Source organism: Puma concolor, chromosome B3, assembly GCF_028749965.1.
Source record: "Puma concolor isolate L17-30 chromosome B3, mPumCon1.1.hap2, whole genome shotgun sequence".
Taxonomy (NCBI): domain Eukaryota; kingdom Metazoa; phylum Chordata; class Mammalia; order Carnivora; family Felidae; genus Puma; species Puma concolor.
In genome coordinates, this window is record NC_141672.1 from 64,146,981 (window position 1) to 64,162,990 (window position 16,010).

At 39.1% G+C, this 16,010-nt stretch overlaps 1 protein-coding gene across 4 annotated transcripts in view; it reads right to left on the reverse strand.

Annotated features, from left to right (window-relative positions):
- Positions 1 to 3,537: 3,537 nt before the first annotated feature.
- PRORP (protein only RNase P catalytic subunit) overlaps positions 3,538 to 16,010 on the reverse strand; it is a 137,812-nt gene continuing 125,339 nt past the window's right edge. For 3 of the 4 annotated variants that reach the window (XM_025919519.2, XM_086709928.1, XM_086709927.1), the window contains 3 exons: positions 8,189 to 8,337; positions 5,337 to 5,532; positions 3,538 to 3,846 (listed from right to left, as the gene is read on the reverse strand). In XM_025919519.2, coding sequence (XP_025775304.1) covers positions 3,715 to 3,846; positions 5,337 to 5,532; positions 8,189 to 8,337 — 477 coding nt within the window. In that variant the 3' untranslated portion in view covers positions 3,538 to 3,714. Of the gene's footprint in view, positions 3,847 to 5,336; positions 5,533 to 8,188; positions 8,338 to 16,010 lie in introns of those variants that run through there. The other variant, XR_015252426.1, reaches the window with a different exon arrangement.

Consider the following 16,010-nt stretch of genomic DNA (forward strand, 5'->3'; position numbering starts at 1 on the left):
GAGAGAGAGAGAGAGAGAGAATCCCAAGCAGGCTCCATGCTGTCAGCACGGTGCCCCACATGGGGCTTGACCCCATGATCCTGGGATCATGACGTGAGCCAAAATGAAGAGTCGTACACTTAACTGACTGAGCCACCCAGGCGCCCCTGGAGGTATTTTCCAGTGGCAGAGTTAATGCTCTTTCAAAGCCTTCATTTGCCCTTTCAAAGCCTTCATTTGTTCATAGCTGACTTAAAAGACACTATTAATCCAGAAAATAACTTTTTTTTTTTAGTTTATTGTTTTTAATTTACTTTGAGAGAGAGAGCAAGCAAGGTAGGGGCAGAGAGAGGGGGACAGAATCCCAAGCAGGCTCTGCACTATCAGTGCAGAGCCCGATGTTGGGCTGGGACTCATGAACCGTGAGATCATGACCTGAGCTGAAATCCAGAGTCTGATGCTTAACTGCTTCACCACTTCACGAACTGAGCCACTGAGGCCCCCTTGAGCATAACTTAAAAGAATTCCTCTTCCCATTGTCTCAGACTTTGCTTAACTGGTAGCTTTTTTTTCTTTTTCATTCAGAATACAAAAGGGCAGCCTAAGTGTTTGGTACCAGCTCCCTTCCTTCAGAAGATCCCTGCACTCCTCAGTGTCCTGTGTCAGTGTCATTTACACTAAGCAGCCCTAGAATTCCCTTACTCCTGGACAAAGAACAGATGCACCTCAACTCAAGCAGAAATTAGGATTTTTCAAATTATTTATTTATTTTAGTAATGTCTATACCCAGCGTGGGGCTTCAACTCACAACCCTGGGATTAAGAGTCACATGTTCTTCAGACTGAGCCAGAGTTGTATTTTTTAACAGTATTAAAGAGTTCAAAAATAATGTAATTTCCCTGACACAATTTTGTACACTGAAGAGCCATTCTACAAATGTGGACCCTTTAAAGAGGTACTCCCTTGTTTCTTTGCTCTCATTCTTCCCCCTTTCTCTTATGTGGCTAAGTCCCTCAATCTAAATACTGGATGCCCTATGATTCAGTCTGTTTGAGTTTTTTTTGTTTTTTTTTTTAATTTTTTTTTTTCAACGTTTATTTATTTTTGGGACAGAGAGAGACAGAGCATGAACGGGGGAGGGGCAGAGAGAGAGGGAGACACAGAATCGGAAACAGGCTCCAGGCTCTGAGCCATCAGCCCAGAGCCCGACGCGGGGCTCGAACTCACGGACCGTGAGATCTTGACCTGGTTGCTTGACCTGGTTGAAGTCGGACGCTTAACCGACTGCGCCACCCAGGCGCCCCTAAGTCTGTTTGAGTTTTTATGAACTACCCTAACCTAAATCACAGTGTAGAGAAGGAAGATTATTTGGCTGGGAATCAGGGAAGGTAGGTTACAGTTGAAATGTCTCCACGAACTAGCTATGGGATCCACAGAAGCCATTTCATCTTTCAGGGTCTGTCCCTCCTCTATAAAATGCTACTGCTGGACTTTCTGTTCTTCAAGGTTCACTCAAAGTTCTGGGATTCCTTTTGTATTCTCCCCCATCTCCATGTGCTCCTTGTGAGGTATTTGTGTTAGGCTGTCAGATAAGCTTATTTAACAAACACATTTCTCTTTTTTAAAAATTTTCCAAAAACTAGGATAGTTACTTTAAAAAAATGTAACTCACTGAAAACACAGTTTTCTGTCTGTAGTTTATGAAATTTAGAAAATAAGCAGATTGGATGTAGGAGAATTTTCTGATCTTCAATATTTTCAAATTATTGCACACTTTTCTGGAAAGCTATTTTTTCTAGGCACGCAGCAGAGTAGGATCCAGTAAATGGATAAGGAGATGAAACATTCCCCTCCTGTGTTTTTCCTGAATAGTCTCTCTGTGCATAATACACACCCTACTTATATCTGTGTATATGGCTTTATGTAAGTGAGGTAATTATTTATTTCATGTAAATAATTATCTTAAAAAGTTTTTTAACACTTATTTAAAAAAAAAATTTTTTTTAACGTTTATTTATTTTTGAGACAGAGAGAGACAGAGCACGAAGGGGGGAGGGGCAGAGAAAGAGGGAGACACAGAATCGGAAGCAGGCTCCAGGCTCTGAGCCATCAGCCCAGAGCCTGACGCGGGGCTCAAACTCACGGACCGCAAGATCGTGACCTGAGGTGAAGTCGGACGCTTAACCGACTGTGCCACCCAGGCGCCCCTTTAAGACTTATTTTTGAGAGAGAGACAGAACGCGAATGGGGCAGGGGCAGAGAGAGGGAGACACAGAATCTGAAGCAGGCACCAGGCTCCGAGCTTGTCAGCACAGAGCCCAATGCGGGGCTCGAACTCACGAACTGTGAGATCATGACCTGAGCTGAAGTCAGGCATTTAACTGACTGAGCCACCCAGGAGCCCCAATAACTATCTTTTTAAGGTTAATGTTTTTTGAGCTACATTGTTGTAAAGGCATCCATTTTAAGTAGTGTGATAAATCGACCAGTATACACATACACCTAAGTTAGCATCACCCAGATCAATATAGAGGGAACTTTATATCACCCTCCAGAAAGGTCTCTTGTGCTCTTGCCTCAGGCAACTACTATTGTGATTTTTATCACCATAGACTGGGTTTGCCTGTTCTTTTTTTAAGTTCATTTATTATTTATTTCTGAGAGAGAGAGTGCACAAATGAGGGAGGAGCAGAGAGAGAAACAGAGAGAATCCTATAGAGGTTCTGCACTGTCAGCACAGAGCCCGATGTGGGGCTCAAACTCACGAACTGTGAGATCATGACCTGAGCCAAAATCAAAAGTCGGATGCTTCACTGACTGGGCCACCCAGGTGCCCCCGGTTTTGCCTATTCTTGAGTATTAAATCATACAGCATGTATAAATAAAGAAAAAACATAAAGTATTGTGGACATGAATATTTCCAGCTAAAATTAAGGCCCAGTGAGGTATAAGCAGGCTGGCAAGGAAGTAAAAGAGAGGCAAACATGAAAAGTTAATCACTTTGTTAAACTAAGTCAAACTTGATTAAATGAAAAAAAATCTGTATCCTTTAAAAAGCCCTCATATTCTGAGTGATGGAATTAATAGTGTTCACAAAATATTGAACCAATTTGAAAAAGGCATTGTAGAATGAAGAAATGACCACAGGCTAAAGAGAACAAACTGCTCCTTTCTCTCCCACTCAAATCATTGGGTGGTAAGTAAAAGTTGCTAATAAGCTTCTGATTTCTTGGCCAGTTTATCACAGAGGAGCATAAGTGATTCAGTATGAGTAGCAGATCATGTGTAGAGGATGAGATCATGCCAGAAATGGTAGAAGGGGTTTAGAAACAACATGAGTAGCCTAGGCCTAGATGCATTGGCTCTGCTATTTGTGGACCTGGAAGGTGAGGTCAGGGGTAGCAAAATGGATACCAGAAGCACCTGTTGTCCAAGTGAATGGCCAAGCTGGCCCGACAGGAGAAACGTAGACTTCACTCTGCCCTGACTTCCCCAACTATGGATAAATTCTCCAAAAACAAATGGCTGGTAAAAAAAAAAAAATACAAATACAACTGCTTATGAAAAGATATTATATTTTATTTAATTTAAAAAAACCCCTCAATTTGTTGACACCTGGACTGAACAGGACAAAGTGGATCACACAGGAGCAATGCTCTAAGTGAGCACTGACTGAAGAGCTCTGATGCCAACCAGAAGGGCACCCAAACACAAGTTCTGCATGGGGTATAGTCTTTATGTCTTTCGGTGAAGGCACAGCCATTTGGTTGGCACTTCATAGGAATATCTTTCCAACAAGTCTTCATCATATGGTATGTGCCATGAGTCTCCAGTTGTTTGCACCACTGTGTCATAACTGGGGATATGCTGTTGAATTAAAAAGGGAGCCAAACATTGAGAACAACACAGAGGGTTTACCTGGCCATTTCCCTTTCTTTTCTGACAACTTCTCAGTTTGCTTCAGGAGTATTCTCTGTCTTACTTAACAATGGATTTTCAAAGAGCAGCTAGCTCTGTGAAGATGAACCCTAGCATTAGGGGTTTCTTTTTTGGGGGAGAGTTTATCTTTAAGGTTAAAGACTCTCTACAGCAGAGTCTATATTTGGACTGAAAGAAAATTTTCATATATACAAAATAGAGAAATAGTATAATGAACTCCCATGTATGCACCACCCAGCTTCAGCCATTATCAACTCATGGATAATTTTATTTCATCCATACCACCCCCCAAGATTATTGTGAAGCAAATCTCAGCTATCATATCCCTTCTTCTATAATATTTAGTATGTACCTTTATTTTTATTTGTGAGAGAGAGAGAAAGTGGGAGAGAGGGGCAGAGGGAGAAAGAATCTGAAGCAGGCTCCATGCTCAGTGTGCAGCCCGAGGTGGGGCTCGACCCCAGGACTCTGGGATCATGACCTGAGCCGAAATTAAGAGTTGGAAGCTCAACTGACTGAGCCATCCAGGCGCCCCTCAGTATGTACCTTTAAGGATCTATTTTGTAAATATAAGATCAATACTATTATTACACTTAAGAGTTAATAATTCCTTATCATCAGATATCTACTATTTACATTTCCCCAATTATTAAATATGTGTACATATATTTTACAGTCGATTTCTTCGATTAGGAGTTGAAATTAGGTTATTACATCGTGACTGAATTATCTGTTAATTTTAATTAGAGCTTTACTTTCCATCTCTGTTTTTCTTGTCATTCTGTTGTTGTTGAGGAAACCAAGTCAGTTGTCCTGAATAGTTTCCCCCAGTCTTGATTTTTCCTATAGAGCTGTTGTTTTGTATATTTTTTGACCATTGGACCACATATACCATTGGCTAGTGTATTTTTCTATAATAGCTTGCCTTTGGATTTTTTCCCTTTGCTTTCACACAAGAGATAAGAGATCTCATATTTGCAGGGATCTAAACTAGAACCAAAGGAGAACTCAACTGAGACCATGCCGCAGAAGTGAACTAACAGGAAAAAGAGTTACTTAGCAGAAATATGACGAACCATAAGGGATAAGGAATTTTCAGGAAAATAAAAAACATGTATGAGGAGTTATAATCGGTGGCATAACTGAAGTCACAATTGATGACATCTCAGATGTTTTTGATATGTCAATTAATGTGATGTGAGGCTGGTCTATGGAAACTTTTGCTCTGGCAGACTTTCTGTGTCCAGGAACTGGCTAATCCCAAATACCAAACTACAGCTGAGAAAAATAAAGCATTCAGCACCTTCAACTAAGTGCAACATTCTTTGACTATGCCACATTCTTACTATCTATCTATATACCGTGACTATATACTGTACTTGACCCTGTTGGCATTATGTAGAGAACAAATAACATACCTGAAAGGTTATTTTTGATCCTGGAAGCCTATTAATGATTGCTAGCTGATGGCCCTGCTGCCACTTAAAGAAGAGGCGCTGGGTCTTGGCATCATGTAGACAGGCCTTGTGGTCCCGCATCAGATCTTTTGTGATAAACTTGCAGTGGTTCCCCGAGTGCAGCGTGGCATACAGAAGGAATGGGTCGTCTGCCGAGCTAAGCCAGGCATAAGAAAGAATACAATTAAGCACAGCCCCAAGGAGGCAGAGGATGGCATTCTTCACCACGCTTTTTACTTCTTACTCTATCTACTTTCCTCAGAGGTGCTCTGCATTCTTAACTGACATGATCTCAGTGATGCTTACAAACTACCTGCATCATGTCCTTTGCTAGTAGACAGCATTCTCTAGAACACAGGTTGGAAAGCTAAATGGAAGGGAATGCAAATGCTCAACTTGGTCCACTGTAGTGGGCTCTCCCACTAAAATGAAGAATTCTAACAATGACTTTCTCTTCACATTCACAGAGAACCCTGGTTCTCTGTGTGCCCAAGGTGTTGTTCCTATTGCCTTATCCACCACAGGGCACACCCACGCCACCCCCCTTCTCACCTTTCCTCATTTAAATTTGAGGAATATTCAAAATATTAATAAGGCAGGATGACACTTCCTTGCAAGCTACCAAAAATAATGGGCTGCCCTCAAAGCTAATAGTGGTATCTCAAAGAAGCTTCTGGGTAGTCACCCAGATCAGCACTCAACGGCATCTCCTGCTATGAGATGAACCAGTGACTCAGAGTTTCTAACAGACCCTCCACTTGAGCACTTACCACTGTAGTATGTGTGCTATAAAAACAGCCAAGTAGTTGCCTTGCTCAGGAGATTTGGACTATAGCATGTGGTATGTCTTATGCCTTGATCCAAATGACCCAAAGTAGGACCATTTATAGTTTATTTTATACTCAACTATTTCAAATGAAATGATAAATGACTAGAATCTATCTGCCTTAAAAATCTCCAGGAAAAAAGAGAGCGGAAAGAAAAATAGAAAAAATGTAGGGGGTTATATGCAACAATATCAGAAAAATGATAGTAATTGCTGGAGCTGGGTGACACTTCCATGGAGATTCACTATACTATTCTCTTATAGTATAGTATCTGTTTGAAAAGGCTTCTTTGGTACATTAGTGGAAAATAGAATTAATGTTAAAAACTTAAATATTCAAATCCAAAGCCACAGGAGGTCACTGAATCAATCTTTACAACTGGGTTTGGAACTTTAACAGACACAATAAACACAAGCCCCAAACCAAGCATGAGACCAATTTCCAACAGGCTTCTTGGTTGTAACACTGCATTTATCCAGTTCCTCCACCTAAGAAAAATAAAAGTGATGATGATGGCACTTACATATATGCTTTCCAAGTACTTGGTGCCCTGCTACAGTTTTCCATGGATTATTTACAAATATTACCTCACTTAATCTTCACAGAAACCCCATGGGGGTTATATATGAAGACACAGAGGGAAACATCTTCCCAGATAGGAGGTGGCAGGGCTGATATGAATCTGGGTAGACTAATTCCCAAGCCTGTGCTCCTCTTGTCTATCCCATTCTGCCTAAAGTGAGTGTGAAGAGTATTATTATTGCCTTCTACTCACAGAGACAAAGAAGCAACCCTTCCCGTGAATACATAAAAGGACTTAGCTAAGGAAAAAGGGATTGGTTTGGGATCTGAACAAGGGGTTAGCTCCCTGTTCCATGCACAGAGAGTCATTTTACCTTTTTAGGAATAAATGATTTGGGGAATACTGACAAATCTTGAAGCTACCACATTCAACATAATGAAACCTATACCCAGGACTGAGGTACACACATGATCCAGGCAAAGTTAAAAATAAACTTTTGTCAGCATAAATTGGATGTAAAACTAGGTGTATGTTAAAAGTTTACATGTCCTGTTGAGGATCTGTGCCCCTCCTCTGCTTTCTTCTTTATGGACACTGTACCATTTTGTCACTCACCGTGTTTTCCATGTTTCTTTGGATTCCTGAGAAGCTGTGGTTCACAGCAACATTCCCTTTATATTTAGAATAAATTCCAGGCTCCTCGCTTGCCTATCCGAGTCCACAGGTCTTCTGTACTATGGTCCTTTCCTTCTGAGTCCAGAACCTCCTGCTTTTCCTTCTTGCTGCTACAGCTCATCTACAATAGTTTGTTTGCTTTCTTCAAACATGTCAAACACATTCCTGCTTCAGGGCTTTTTGAACAGTGGCTGTTCCCTCTGCTTCATATATTCTTCCATCCACCCTCCCCCGTTTTCTCAAATGACTTCTTCCCTCTGGTTTTGCCCCCTCCAAAAGGCTATTCCTGACCACCCCATCTACTACCCTCTGACCTACCCCCTACCTAATCCTTTTTAATCTATTTACTCTGCTTTATTGTCTTCCTAGCCATTGATCACTGCCTGGAATTACATGACCTTTTTATTTGTTTACCTATTTACATCCCAAGAAGGCAGGCACTCAATGAACGACTGCTGTTTTCCAAGAACACAGAGCGTGCTCATATTTATACAATATTGGTTAAATGATCTGTGTAGGACCTTATGGCATGCATTCTGTGTACTCATCCCACTTCTGACTTTATCTCCCTCCTATTTCTCCTTTATCCTTATTTTATCATCCATTTAAATGTATCCCGCTGTAGAAAGTATATTTTCGTAAGCTGCTTCAAATCTTCTTTTAGAATGAGGCTGAATATACTACATATATACATTCAGACACATGCACTTTAAAAATGGCAAGAATAGGTAACTAACAAGCAGATGATGGAAGCCTAGTGTAATTCACCTAGTGCCTTCAGTACTTACATGTTGTCAGCAAAGAAGCAGCTGGCTTGCTTCTGCACCTCTTTCATCTCATCCTTTCTCCACCTGGAGTGCTGTGTTAGCATGTGCTTTCGGCCCAAGACCAGCAGCTGCAGATTCTGCTTGGCTAGTTGAGAGACCACATGCAAGAGCTAAAAAACACAAAGCCAGTCCCCAAAAGGGCCAGGAGAAGAATGTCAAGTAAGTGGAGTGATTCTTCTACCTGGTAGTCTCAATGGTGAAACACTCTTTTCTGGTAAGGGGTGAGAAAACATTCCTTAAAACAATTCTGCATCTTTGTAAGCCTGAAGCAAATGTTTCTTTGTTACAACTGTAGCCTACTGGTCGGGCTACATTACATTGGGTCTGGTCGGGGGGGGGGGAGGTTTCCTAAGCATAGACAAAATAGGTTGTTGTTGTTGTTGTTGTTGTTGTTTTACATTTAATTATTTTTGAAAGACAGAGAGAGACAGAGTACAAGTGGGGGAGGGGCAGAGAGAGGAGACACAGAATCCAAAGCAGGCTCCAGTCTCGGAGCTGTCAGCACAGAGCCCGACGCAGGGCCCCGAACTCACAAACGGTGAGATCATGACCAGAGCCAAAGTCGGACGCTTAACCGACTGAGCCACCCAGGCGCCCCCAAAATGAATTGTTTTTAAAGTGTGTTCCGCAGAGTCCACTGGGATAGAGACAGAGAGGTTCAATGAGGATGGGGTTTAGTTCCTATACTCCCGACCCTGTTTCAACCAAAACAAGCTCAGCTTTGGTACATTTATACATAGGTATTCTGCATAAGTTGTCACTTGAATAAAGTGAACAAAGTGTTCTACTTTTTTTTTTCTTGTAAGTTTGTATATGGCTGGAATAGATTGCATCTTTTCAGCCAACTTTTCCATGTCATGATTCTGCGGAGACTGATACCTTTCACTGAAATTCTTTTTTCCACTCAAAGACCTGTCAATTTCTGTTCCCCACCCAAAGATTGTTAATATGTATTTACCAGTGGTTTTATTTCATGCATTTTTATATAATCTTATAAGCCATAATTTTAAAAGGCTAGTAATCAAAAGCAAACATCTACACTATAAGAAAGTTTGGTTCATTGATTCAAACACCTCAAAAGATACTGAGAGGTGCATCTCCTTTAGAATGCATTTATAACATCCCTTCATTTATTTATTTTAATGTTTATTTATTTATTTTGAGAGAGAGAGAGAGAGAGAGAGAGAGAGCGAGCATGTGAACAAGCAGGGGGGAGACAGAGAGAGGGAGCGAGAGAATCCCAAGAAGGCCCATGCTCAATGTGGAGCCCAATTCGGGGCTTGATCTCACAAACTGTGAGATCATGACCTGAGCTGAAATCAAGAGTTGGGCACTTAACCAACTGAGCCACCCAGGCACCCATAACATTCCTTTCTTAAAACTATGCTGAGATTACAGATTATTTTCGGTGAGTTCAATTATAAAACGGCAACTGGATTCATTAAGAAGAATGACAATTAGTTTTAAAATTTTCCATATGAATTTCCATTGGATTATCACTTTATATTTTTAGTTTACTACTATACCCTGGTTTAGATAAATGGCCTTGAGTTTACTAATATTAAGTTAAAAAGAGGGGCCCAGGGAAGAACAGAAAGGGATTAGCTTGAACTGCTCTGGGGCACCATCTTGTGGCTTAGAGGTCTGTAGTAGCAGCAGCTCTCTGAAATGATGCTAACAAAAGAGAATAAAAGAAAGATACAGGAAAGAAAGATGAGTTTACAGAATAAAGGCACTGGCCTGAAACTCTATGACAGTCTAGCCATGAGCAGACTTCCTCTGCAGTAAATTCCAAGGCTAGATCCAGTGGGCTGGGTCAGAGTCACAGGTATACTCAGAATAGTAAAGAAAAAGAAAATTTACCTTAATTCTATGTTAGATCAAAAATAAAACTGGGGGGGATTTCCACTTCTTGGAAGATGGAAGTAGATCTACTTTTCCCTATCTCTAAAGTACTACTAAAAAGCCCAGACATTCTACAAAACAAACGTATAAAGACTTTGAAAGTTTGATGTTTCCAAAAATCAAAATGTTTTCAAACACATCTAAAATATAAAATACATCATAGGGGCACCTGGCTAGCTCAGTCCGTGGTATGTGCAACTCCTGATCTCAGGGTTGTGAGTTCAAGTCCCATGCTGGGTGTGGAGATTGCTTAAAAATAAAATCTTAAAAAAAATACCATAAAATGAAATTTATACCCATTTTGCACATAAGAAAAATATCAGAAATTAGAAAAAAGAAGACTGTGAAAGGTACAGAGGAAAAAGCAGACTGGCTAGGGACCTGAGGGCATGAAGAATGACATGGTAAGTGAGTTCCCTGTATATTCTTTTTGACTCATATATCCTAGACTTAGAGTGAAGAAGCTGGCAACCCAGAAATGCCAATGGGTACAAAAAGACCCCAAGAAAGGCCCAATTTCTATAGCCCAAGGACCAGGAAAGAGGCCATCCAGCAAGACAGAAAACTTGTTACAATGATGACACCAGAAGACTGTGGTATTGTGTGTGTGTGTGTGTGTGTGTGTGTGTGTGTACATATATACATGCAGTTCCCAGAGCAGCCATTAAAAATCTACACTAAAACACACTATATATTAAAAAACAAAACACAGTAAAAAACCCAGGACAGATACATAAAAATAGAATTCTATAAAAAAGTTCAAGTAGCCAATAGGAAGGCAGGAAAAATGAAACAGAAAACAAAATAGAGATGATATAAAACAAAAAATAAAATGGCAGGCATAAATCCTAACATTTCAATAAGGACATGAAATACAAAGGGTTTTAATACACCAATTAAAAAACAGAGGCGGGCAATGTGGATTAAAAAACATAACCCAACTATATACTACATAAAAGAAACTCATTTTAAATATAAAAATATAGGCTAGTGGAAAGTTAAAGGATGGAATAAGTTAAATCATGCAAAGATTCATTAAAGGAGTGCCAGAGTGGCTACATTAATATTAAATGAAGTAAAATTTAGAGCAAAGAAAATTACCAGATATGCAGAGGGACATTATGTGATAAAAGGATCAATTCACCAAGTAGACACAGCAATCCTAAATGTGTGTGCACCAAACAACAGAGCTACAAAATATGTGAAGCAAAAGCTGATAGAATGCAAAAGTGAAACAGACAAATCCATAATTATAGTTTGAGATTTCAATATTCCTCTCTCAACAACTGAGAGAAGACCCAGACGGAAAATCAGCAAGTATATAGAAGAACTCAACAACACCATCCATGTTCATAGATTGGAACACTCAAGACAGTAAAGATGTCAATTCTCCTCAAATTGATATATGGGTTTTAAATGCAATTCCTATCAAAATCCCAGCAAGTTTTTTTTGTAGATATAGACAAGATTATTATAAACTTACAGGGTAAGGCAAAGGAAGAGCAGCTGAAACAGTTTTGAAAAAAAAATAATAAAGTGTGGGAAAAATAAGTCTACCTCATCTGAAGCCTTATTACAGAGCTAAAGTAATCTACATTGTGTGATATTGGTAAAGGGATAGGCATATAGATCAATAGAACAGAATAGATGAGCCAGAAATAGACCCATATAAATATGCCAAGGAAAGGGAAGTTTTTCAACAAATGGTGCTGAAGTAATTGGACATCCATAAGTAAAAAATGAACCTCTATTTAAATCTCACACCTTATACAGAAAATTAAATCAGAGAAGATCATGGACTTAAATATAAAGCATAAACTATACAGTTGTAGGAAAAAAACCTAGGAGAAAAATCTTCATGACCAGAGATCTACACAGAGTTCTTAGATTTGACATCTAAGACATTGTCTATAAGAGGAATCTTTGGGGGTGCCTGGGTAGCTCAGTTGGTCAAGCATCTGACTCTTGATTTTGGCTCAAGTTGTGATTCCACAGTTCGTGACTTCAAGCCCTGCATTGAGCTCTGCGCTGACAGCACGGAACCTGCTTTGGATTCTCTCTCTCTCTCTGCCCCTCCCCTGCTCATGCTTTCTCTCTCCCTTCCTCGCTCTCAAAATAAATAAATAAAAACTTTTAAAAAAATTAAAAAAAAGAGGAATCATTGATAAATTGGACTTCAAAATTAAAACTGTTTGCATTGTGAAAGGTCCTGTTAAAAAAGATGAAAAGACAAGTTACAGACTGGGAGAAAATACTTGCAAACCATATATTCAACAAAGAAGTGATATCTAGAACATATAAAGAACTTTCAAAACTCAACAGTTAAAAAAAAGCAAATAATCCAAATAAAACATGAACAAAGACCTTTTCGAGTGCTTGGCTGGCTCAGGTGGTAGAGCGTGTGACCTTGATCTTGGTATTGTGAGTTTGAGCCCCACATTGGGGGTAAAGTTTACTTAAAAACAAAACAAAACAAAACGGGTGCGTGGGTAGCTCAGTCAGTTAAGCATCTGACTTCAGCTCAGGTCATAATCTCACAGTTGATGGGTTGAGCCCTATGTTGGGCTCTGTGCTGACAGCTCAGAGCCTGGAACCTGCTTCAGATTCTGTGTCTCCCTCTCTCTCTGCCCCTCTTCTGCCCATGCGCACGCGCGCTCTCTCTCTCTCTCTCTCTCAAAAACAAATAAAAATGTTAAAAAAAATTTTTTTTTAACAAAACAAAACAAAACCCAAAGAACTTTCACCAAAGAATGCACACAGACGACAAATGAGCACATGAAAAGATATCCAAAATTATTAGCCATTAGGGAAATGCAAATTATAACCCAATGAGGGATCACTATATACCTATCAAAATGGCTAAAGAAAAAATAGTAATGACACCAAATGCTGGTGAGTGAGGACAAGGAGAAACGGAATCACTCGCATATTGCTGGTGGGAATTTAAAATGGTACAGCCACTCTAGCTACAGTTTCTTGTAAAACTAAACATGCAACTACCACATGACCAAGGTATTGTATTTCTGGGCATTTATCCCAGAGAAATGAAGACCTATGTTCACATAAAAACTTGTACACATATGTTTAACTACTTAGGTTTATTTGTAATAGCCAAAATCTGGAAACAATCCAGATGTCCTTCAATAGGTGAACAGTTAAACTGGTGCATCTAGATCATCGAATACTAAACAACAATAAAAAGGAACAAACTATTGATACTGCAACAATCTGGATTGATTTCCAAAGAATTATTTAAGGGAAAAAAGCCAAACACAAAAGGTTATGTACTGTGTGATTCCACTTACATAACATGTCTGAAATGAGAAAATTATAAAAACTGAGAACAGATTGGTGGCAGCTGTGGGCTAAAGAGAAGGTGAGGTCAGGAGGGAAGTAGGTATGGCTATAATAAGGAAACAGGAGGGTTCCTTGTGGTGATGGAAATGTTCTCTATCTTGACTGTATCAAGGTCAATATTCCTGGTTGTGATAATATAGTTTGGCAAGATGCTACCATTGGAGGAAAGTGGGTAAAAGATACATGGGATCTCTGTCACTATTTCTTACATCTGTATATGAATCTACAATTATCTCAAAATAAGAAGTTAAACAAAAAAGCCAAAATAAAACAAAACCTCTAAACCAAAACAAACTGGGGCTCCTAAGGACAAACGGGTATGTGACAAATATCCAATGCATCCTGGATGGTCAGTATAAGATATAAAAGGCAATCCTCTCCTGAGACTATCAGCAGGAAATAAGTTTAGATAAGAAAGATAAGGAAGGGTTTTCTTAAACTCAGGACAGTCATGACCAGAGAAGCCACAATCCACTCTGGACTGTTCTAATGTGGAAAACCATGAATGAGATGGTAAGGGATAGTTCTGGGTTTGTCTAAGTAATCTAGAATCTGAGCCACATAATAGAACAAAATAAATAGTATGGCTCCTTCTGGAGAGTATCCAAAATTCCAAATTGATTCTAGAACTTCTCTGGGTATCTCAAGGTTAACCAGAGATTGGATCTCAACGCCACCACCACCCCCCGCCCAACCCCATTGCTCCTTAGGATGTCTAAAGGATAATTTTCCAAAAACCAGAAGAAGAAGAATAAATTTCAGACTAATATTTGATGCAAACACTTTCTGGTTTGGCTTCCATTCTAATTTGGTTTATCTCCTACAGGAACAGATAAAAGGTTTTTGTTTGTTTGTTTTTGTTTTGTTTTTTTTTACTTGTAAGTGACACTTATTTTTGGTATAAAATTGCTGAAAGGTAGTTCCTGAGTTTAGGGTAAAAATACATTTGGCAGGGCCACATCTGTTAGAAATAACTGCGTAGGGATACTCAGGAAGTAGAAAAGCTGCCTGGGAGGTGGTAGAGGCCAATGAGACCAAGAGTTTTTCTGAGTAATCCTAAACTGCAAGTGTAACTTCCTTTCCCTATTCTTAACTTTATACATCACCCCCTGCAGTCTCTTGTGCTTCCTGGGTTGTGTGGACTGTAGGTCTTCAAAAACTCTTAAGCTTTTGGGATCTGATGTCTACAGAAATTAGTTTTATGCCAGTTCTTCAGCAAGATAACTATAATCAGTATACCTTATATATGAGAATAGTTATTATCAGATACCTTCTGGAAAAAGTTTTGGAAACAACCCAAATGTCCATCAATAGATGGAAAGATAAACAAAACGTGTATATACACACAACAGAGCATTATACAGCTTTAAGAAGGAATAAAATTCTGATACATGCTACAACATGGAGAAACCTAGAAGACATTACGTTAACATTACGTTAACTTAAGACATTAAGCCAGACACAAAAGAACAAATATTGTATGATTCCACTTATGTGACGTATGTAGTCAAATTCATAGACAGAAAATATACTGATTGTAAGGGGTAGGGGTGGGGGAAAATGAGGAGTTATTGTTTAATGGGTACAGAGTTTCAGTTTGGGAAGATGAAAACGTTCTAGAGATGAATGGTGACGATGATGGGACAACAATGTGAAGCATTTAATGCCACAGAACTGTACACTTAAAAATGGTTAAAATAGAAAAAAAAGGTTAAAATAGGGTGTTATATGTACGGGATGAAATCATTAAATTCTATCCTGAAAATAAAATTATACTAAATGGTAACTAACTGGAATTTATTTATTTATTTATTTTTTTTAATGTTTGTTTATTTTTGAGAGAGAGAGACAGAGTGCAAGTCGGGGAGGGGCAGAGAGATGGGGAGACACAGAATCCAAAGCAGGATCCAGGCTCCGAGCTATCAGCACAGAGCCCAATACAGGGCTCGAACTCACTAACGGCGAGATCATGACCTGAGCCGAAGTCAGATGCTTAACCGGCTGAGCCACTCAGGTGCCCCATTAACTAACTGGAATTTAAATAAAAACTAGAAACTATAAAAGTGGTTAAAATGAATTTTATGTTGTGTATGTTTTGCCACAATGAAAGTTTTATTATAGAAATCTAAGCATATAAACAAAAGTCAAATATAATCACACTACTGTGTGCCTGTCACTAGTTTCAATAATTATCAGCTTAGGGCCAATCCAATTTCATCTATATCCCCACCCAGATTATGCTCCCATTCATATTATTTTGAAACAAATCCTAGACATTATATCACTTCATCTGTAAATATGTCAGAATATACTTCTAAACATAAGGACTGTTTTTTAAAAATAAGCACATAATACCATTATCACATCTAAAAAATTAACAATAATTCCTTAATGTCAAATATACACTATTCGTATTTCTCATTCATGATTTTTTTTTACAGTTTTCAAAAAAAAAATCAGGATCTAAAAAAGCTCCATATATTGCAATTGCTTGACTGCAGTTACAGAAATGTGGCCGTTT